The 7,500-nt window shown below is 56.7% G+C and overlaps 2 protein-coding genes across 2 annotated transcripts in view; both read right to left on the reverse strand.

The window, feature by feature from the left end:
* Positions 1 to 26: 26 nt before the first annotated feature.
* Positions 27 to 2,292, reverse strand: hsd17b2 (hydroxysteroid (17-beta) dehydrogenase 2; the record flags this gene model as incomplete). The annotated part of the gene is made up of 5 exons (XM_080505057.1): positions 27 to 485; positions 567 to 704; positions 775 to 960; positions 1,062 to 1,274; positions 2,004 to 2,292. The coding sequence occupies 5 exons, from the start codon at positions 2,290 to 2,292 to the stop codon at positions 148 to 150; spliced, it is 1,164 nt and encodes a 387-aa protein (XP_080361183.1). The 3' UTR covers positions 27 to 147.
* Positions 2,293 to 3,941: 1,649 nt separating this feature from the next.
* gpia (glucose-6-phosphate isomerase a) overlaps positions 3,942 to 7,500 on the reverse strand; it is a 10,098-nt gene continuing 6,539 nt past the window's right edge. The window contains exons 10-18 of the mRNA XM_080505045.1: positions 7,135 to 7,195; positions 6,372 to 6,415; positions 6,060 to 6,212; positions 5,844 to 5,973; positions 5,466 to 5,542; positions 5,250 to 5,378; positions 5,073 to 5,148; positions 4,912 to 4,978; positions 3,942 to 4,278 (exon numbers count right to left, since the gene is read on the reverse strand). Of these exons, the coding sequence (XP_080361171.1) occupies positions 4,155 to 4,278; positions 4,912 to 4,978; positions 5,073 to 5,148; positions 5,250 to 5,378; positions 5,466 to 5,542; positions 5,844 to 5,973; positions 6,060 to 6,212; positions 6,372 to 6,415; positions 7,135 to 7,195 (861 nt within the window). The 3' untranslated portion in view covers positions 3,942 to 4,154. The remainder of the gene's footprint in view (positions 4,279 to 4,911; positions 4,979 to 5,072; positions 5,149 to 5,249; positions 5,379 to 5,465; positions 5,543 to 5,843; positions 5,974 to 6,059; positions 6,213 to 6,371; positions 6,416 to 7,134; positions 7,196 to 7,500) is intronic.

Raw genomic sequence — 7,500 nt, forward strand, 5'->3', positions numbered from 1 at the left:
TTAGGAATGTTGCAGTTTCATTCCGTCAAACTTCCTTCATGTTTCCACTACATGAGCGGGGGAGGGGTGGAGGTGGGGGAGGGGTGGGGTGTTCCAACACCCGGACCAAGTTCCAACCAAGAAGTGTAATCCAGTTGTGTGGTTGCGTTACGGCGTGAGTGCGGCCGGCCGCAGGTCGCTCAGCCGCGGCAGGCGTCTGATGACGGCGTGGAACAGGTGGGTGGGGCAGCAGCGGTAGACGAAGGGCAGCAGCCACGCCATCTGCCCCGGCGTGTAGAGGGGGCGGGGCCGGGCCGACAGCAGGGCGTGGGCCATGTCGTCCACCACCGGGGTCAAGTCCGCCGCCGACAGCCCCGACATCTCGCTCAGCGCCGGCGGCAGAGACAGGATGTACGCCGGTCCGTAGTCCTCCGTGACCTCGGGGGAGGCGGCGGCCAGCAGGCGGCGGGCGTGGCGGCTCGCCGAGTCCGAGTCGCCGAAGATCGCTGAGAGGAGAGAGAGAGAGGGCGTCATGACGACGAGCCGGACCGCATCGGACCGGAACCGGTACCGTCGGACCGTCATACCGGTTCTGAACGCCGCCGGCTGGACCAGGCAGACCTCCACACCCCACGGCGCCATCTCCTGCCGCAGAACCTGCGAGAACAGACTCAGGGCCGCTTTCGATGCTCCGTACGCCGCGAACATCGGCATCGGCACGCCACCTGGGGAGCAGCACAACACCGTGTGTGTGTGTGTGTTCGTGTGTGTGTGAGTGTGTGTGTGTGTGTGTACCTGCCAGGCTGGACACGTTGACGATGCGTCCTCTGGAACGCCGCAGCAGTGGCAGGAAGCGTTGACACATTGCGACCACAGACAGGAAGTTGATGTCGAGGCAGCGGCGGTAGTCGGACAGCGGCTGCAGCTCGGCGTCGACGGGACACAGCAGGACCCCGGCGTTATTCACCAAACCCCACAGACCTGCAGGGACCAGAACCAGGGACCAGGGACCAGGGACCCCAGGTTGAGTCAGCAGACGCCCCCCGCGGATGAGCCAAGTGGGAGGAGCCTTGCGGTCTCACCTGTGTCGGCCACCTGGGCGCTGATGTAGCCGTGCGCCGCCGCCACCTGCTGGTCGTCGGTCACGTCCAGCTGCACCACCTGCAGGTTCCCGTCGTCCCGCTCCCGAAGCCGCCGGGCGCCGTCTCCGTCCGCGTCCAGAACGCCGGCGAACACCGTCACTCCGCTCCGGCTGAGGGTCACGGCGAGGGCGTGGCCGAAGCCCGAGTCACAGCCTGCGGGGGGCGACATTCGACTGTTTTAAGGGTCTGAGCCCCGACGGGAAGGCGGGGAAATCGCTTCGTGAGGGTCCGAGGCCTGAATTCGCTACAACAGAAAACAGATCGGCCTCGAACTCATTGCAGCGCGACCACCGGATGACCACGGTGTGACATTGTCCATATTTGGTTACGGCACCACCTGCTGGACACAGGAAGTGACGTCTACATAGCCTGGATCCGCTGTAGTCCTGAGTCCGATAGTTTACCTCCTCTTGGTTGATCGGAGCTCACGGGCTTCTGGCCTCTGGTACTGGACTCCTCGTTCCTACCCCTGCTACTGTACTCATTGTTCCTGCCCCTGGTACTACACTCTGTTCCTGCCCCTGGCACTGGTGTCTCAGTATGTTCCAGGCTTCTGGAAGGAGTCTGAGTCGGTCATGTGATGGTGCAGTTGGGTTGGAACCTCGGAGGGGGGGAACTGGTTTGTCTCTCATCAATAAAAGTCTGTTGGTGTAATTATGTTGATTGACTGCGGCTGAGTCACGGCTCAGGCTTGTCTGGTCGGTCTCACCTGTGACTCTGACATGTGGAACATCAGCACGTGCGCCTGCCTTCAAAATAAAAACCTTGGGACAGTTTGTTCTCATCCACACGGCTGGTTTCTGGTTTGTTGACTGGACGGCCTTCCCAGATGTGTGTGTGTGTGTGTGTGTGTCTGTGTGTGTGTGTGTGTGTGTGTGTGACCTGTGATCAGAACCGTCCTCCGGGTCGTCAGCAGCTCCTCGTCCCTCTTCAGCACCAGCCAGCAGCTCAGCAGAACCGCCCACAACAGCCCCAATTCCTGAGTGCCGATGGTGAGTGCCGCGACGGCGGCCCCGACGCAGGCCCACAGGAGGAGCCACGGGAGGTCCTGGAGGAGGTCCTGGAGGAGGTGCCGGAGGCCCTGGGACCTCCTGCGGCTCCAGGCCTGCCGGAGCCTCCAGAACAGTGTGAAGAGGAGCAGTACTGCACAGACGGAGCTCCACACTTCCATACTTCAGCCGCCCGACTGCCTCTTCCGCCGCTCCGCAGGTCTGAGCATCAGAGGCTCCGCCCACCCACAGACACCTGCACAGGTCTGAGCCTCAGAGGCTCCGCCCACCCACAGATGCCTGCACAGGCGGTGCGTCGGCGGCGTCCCGCCGTGCTTCCCGCCGTGCTTCCCGCCGGGCTTCCCGCCGGTTCCGGACTGGACCCGGAGGCCGTCCGGTACCAGAAGCAGGTGAGGCAGCAGGTATCAGTGCTGCAGTAGTGGAGTACCGAGTACCGAGTACTCAGTTACTCTGCGGCGGCAGGGTGTGACCCGACATCCTGCAGAACAGGCTGCAGATTAACATCAGCTTCACGCTGCTGCACCTCAAGCATGCGGCTCAAGTCCAGACAAAAAAAAAACCAGAGAACCACGGCACCTTAATGTCATCGCTTTCCCGGAGTAATCCGAGTACTCCCACTGAAACCGGAGGAACCGGGGCAGTCGGCCTGGTAGATGTCAGAGAGGATAACAAACGGCACGAAGCCAAACTGAGGAGCGGAGTTCACAAGGTGAGAAGAACGAGGAGGACGCCTCCTGCTGGACATCTGGACGCCTCCAAATGGACGCCTACTAATGGACGCCTCGGAATGAACGCCTTTGAATGGACGCCTGCTAATGGACGCCTCGGAATGGACACCTCCTAATGGACGCCTGCTAATGGACGCCTCGGAATGGACACCTCCTGCTCAGGGAGAAACTTTATTTATGTAGCACCAAATACAACAGCCACTTCAAGGTAAACCAACAGTCACAGTGGAGGAGAAACCTGCAGAACCATTGGCCACAGGAAGTACCATCGACCCACAGGAAGTTCCGTTGACCACAGGAAGTTCCATCAACCACAGGAAGTACCGTCGACCACAGGAAGTTCCATCGACCACAGGAAGTACCATCAACCATAGGAAGTACCATCAACCATAGGAGGTACCATCAACCCACAGGAAGTTCCGTCGACCACAGGAAGTACCGTCGACCACAGGAAGTTCCGTCAACCACAGGAAGTTCCGTCAACCACAGGAGGAACCATCGACCTACAGGAAGTTCCGTCGACCACAGGAAGTACTGTCGACCACGGGAAGATGAAAGTCCTCAGATCTCTGGGAGGACGCACCGCAAGAATCCTGAAAACATGATTCTTGGGGTGCGTCCTAATATTCCCTCCCATCTCCTAACAGCCCTTCCTATGTCCTATTTCCTTAACCCTGTGACATCATACAAGGGGTTAAGGAAAGGTGGATAGTAAAGGAGGGAGGAGGGACTATTAGGTGTCGGACCTCGGTGGAAACTGAAACTTTCAAAGTGGCTGAGGTTTTTCGTTTTGGTTTTCAAACCTGGAGGTTTTGATTGTTGTCAACACCAGAGTCTGACGCTATCGCTATGCTATTCCCATGATTGACAGTTCCTGAGGAGGACCAGGTTTTGTGGGACCTGATCATGATAAACCACAAATGTTTAGTTTCAGGAAATCCAACATCCCTTTCACATTAAAGCGCTCCAGCATTGACACTCCGGCGCCGTTTAATGTTGACGTGTAAAAACAGTGTCATTCTCTCCGGTAAATTTAATTTCTTCCCACATGAGAAACAAACCTTCACAATAAGAGACGTGGCTGCGTGGGTGACAAACAGCTTTTATTTTGAAGGAATGGCTGGGTGGTCATCACCTACAGTAACGTGCACGTTTACACGGAAAGACGTCTTGAGGTTCGTCGAAGCAACACAGATTCCCTTTAGGGTACAGACTAACACAAAGTGCTGGTTCCCAAAACAACTTCAGCCAATCAGTGCGGGGCGAGGCAAGGCGAGAAGGGGCGGAGCCATCACTCAGGCAAAGTTCTTCTTCAGGAAGCTGATGAGGCCGTTGGTGGACGAGTCGTGGGAACTAACCTCCGACGAGTCCTTCAGCTCCGGCTCGATCTTCTTCGCCAGCTGCTTTCCCAACTCCACTCTGAGGGAGGGAACAACGCCAGAGACAGAGAACGACTGTCAGGGAACAATGCCAGAGACAGGGAACAACGACACGGTTGGGAAACAACGGCAAAGTCGGGGAACAACGCTACGGTTAGGGATCGATGGTAAAGTCAGGAAACGAGGGTACAGTCAGGGATCGAGGGTACAGTCAGGGATCGAGGGTACAGTCAGGGATCGAGGGTACAGTCAGGGAACGAGGGTACAGTCAGGGATCGAGGGTACAGTCAGGGAACGAGGGTACAGTCAGGGAACGAGGGTACAGTCAGGGAACGAGGGTACAGTCAGGAAACGAGGGTACAGTCAAGGAACGAGGGTACAGTGAGGGAATGGCGCCACAGTCAGGGAGTGACGGCCAAGTCAGAGAACGACACCACGGTCAGAACGACACCAAAGTCAGGGAACGACACCACACCAGCACAAAAACATGACGAGCAAACGAAACAGTCAACCATCAGTGAGGGAACCAACAACGTGGCCAGGAAACAACATGATGAGGAACCTAAGAACATGCAACCAACGGCAGAGCGGCGCAGTTACTGAACCAACAACATCGTCAGGGAACTGATGATGATGATGTCAGGAACCAGGGAACACTTCAGGGAGCACTCACCCCCACTGGTCGTAGCTGTTGATGTTCCACATGACTCCCTGAACGAAGATCTTGTGTTCGTACATGGCTGAAAGCAGAGAAAACGCACGTCAGATGCCCTGCCTCCTCCTCCCCACGCCCCGCCTCCTCCTCCCCACGCCCCACCTCCTCCTGACACTCACCAACCAGAGCTCCCAGAGTGAAGGGGCTCAGCTTCTTGAAGACGATGGAGTTGCTCGGCTTGTTTCCCTGGAAAACCTTCAGAGGGCGACAGTCACGTTATGGAATCAGAACATTTCAAACTCGGCGGATTGGCGGATTGGCGCAACGCGCGGCGGATAAGCGGAACGCTCCGTTACTTTGTGCGGCAGCAGCTTCTGCAGCGCCTCGCCCTTCATGCCGGCCGCCTCCAGCTCCTTCTGCGCCTCCTCAGAAGTCTTCCCCTTCATCAGAGCTTCAGTCTGAGCCAGGAAGTTCGCCACCAGGATCTGAAAAGCACGGGCAGGGGAGGGGCCGTTATACAGTGGGGGCGGTGGTCTAAAGAGGGCGGGGTCTGGGAAAGGGGCGGGGCTTACCTTGTGGTGGAGGTTGTCCCTGATTGGATGTTGAGACTGGGCGGGAATCATAAAATCAGCGGGAATCATTCGAGTTCCTGAGGAGAAGGAAGTTCATGAATCGGGAGTCGGTGCGGTGGAGTCGGTGCGGTAGAGTCGGTGCGGTGGTGTCGGTGCGGTAGAGTCGGTGCGGTGGAGTCGGTGCGGTGGAGTCGGTGCGGTGGAGTTGGTGTGGTGCGGTAGAGTCGGTGTGGTGCGGTGGAGTCGGTGTGGTGCGGTGGAGTCGGTGTGGTGGAGTTGGTGTGGTGCCGTAGAGTCGGTGCGGTGCGGTAGAGTCGATGCGGTGCAGTAGAGTCTGTGCGATGCGGTGGAGCCGGCGCGGTGCAGCCGCTGCGGTACCTTGGTGGATGAGCTGGTAGAAGGCGTGCTGCCCGTTGGTCCCGGGTTCCCCCCAGACGATGGGGCCGGTGTGGTAGTCCACACGGGAGCCGTCGGCGGTGATGTACTTCCCGTTGGACTCCATGTCGCCCTGGAGAGGAAACGGTTACAACCGGCACCACCTTCAAGGTGGTCCCACCCGCCCACCCCATCCCCCACCCTCCTCTCCCCCCCCACCTGCTGGAAGTAGGCGGCGAAGCGGTGCATGTACTGGTCGTAGGGCAGCATGACGTGAGTCTCCGCCTGGAAGAAGTTGATGTACCAAACGCCCAGGAGGGCCAGGAGAACCGGAACGTTCTGCTCCAGAGGGGTGCTGCGGAAGTGGTTGTCCTGCGGAGACACACAGACCAGACGGAGCTCGGCTGCAGGTTCGTCTCTCCGGGTTGGAAGGAGATCAAACTAAGAAACCGGCGCGAGACGCTTCGGGACGAACGACAAGACGCTCGTCCCGATTCCGTCTGACGGAGGAATGGATGGAGAGAGACGTACCATCCAGTGGGCGCCGGCCAGGAGCTGCTCGAAGTTCTCGAAGCCTGAAACACAGAAGAAGAGGAAGAAGAGGAAGAGGAAGAGGAAGAAGAGGAAGCAGAAGAAGAAGAAGACGAGGAAGAAGAGGAAGAAGAAGACGAGGAAGAAGAAGAAGAAGAGGAAGAAGACGAGGAAGAGGAAGAAGAGGAAGACGAGGAAGAAGAGGAAAAGGAGGAAGAAGAAGAAGAAGAGGAAGAGGAAGAGGAGGAAGAAGACGAGGAAGAGGAGGAAGAGGAAGAAAAAGAAGAGGAAAAAGATGAGGAAGAAGAAGAGGAAGAAGACGACGAGAAAGAGGAAAAAGAGGAAGAAGGAGAAGAAGAAGAAGCCGTCAGAAGAAGCAGACCAGATGTTCTCCTCCTCACATCTGGAGGGTCTCAATATTAATTTCATGATTTCAAACAGTATTTTAATTAAAAAAAAAAAAATTTTTTTTGTTAAAACAAAACAAAAAGCTCAACATTTTGCATGTTTTCTGCAGAAATGACTGAAAACGTTCGACAGATCGAAGCTTGAACTGGATGCAGACATGCGGCGCCCTCTGGTGGTCAGACGCACCGACCGGCGACCCCGGTCGCACTTTAAAGGGCCGGTGACGTCGAGAAACCCTGCGATTAATTAAACATCCCGCTGCAATCCCCGGTCTGACCACCGGAGGCCGCCCTCGGCCCGGTGAGCGCAACAGCCTCAGCCTTTCAATAAAGTGGAATCGAACCAAGCGACGTACCGACGTGCAGAGCGATGGACAGGCCGATGGCCGACCACAGTGAGTAACGTCCTCCGACCCACTGATGACATCACAGGCCATCCACCAATCAGAGCGGCGGGCGGAGAAAAAAAACAAACAAAAACAAAACAAAAACATTCACATGCATATTAATTTAATGTTAGACTCAGATGCAGCAAGCAGGAAGTCAGAACCCTTCAAAGTAAAAGTTCACGGGAGCTTATCTCCAGCTTCGAGGTTTAATCCGCTCCACCGAACAAACAAACAAACTATCTGCGAAATCAGGACGACGTCTCACTTCCTGTTCTGAACCGATGCAGCTGGAAAGGTTTCAACTTCCTGTTCCTGGTAAAATAACACACACAC

Source organism: Blennius ocellaris (genome assembly GCF_963422515.1).
Source record: "Blennius ocellaris genome assembly, chromosome: 11".
NCBI classification, from domain to species: Eukaryota; Metazoa; Chordata; class Actinopteri; order Blenniiformes; family Blenniidae; genus Blennius; species Blennius ocellaris.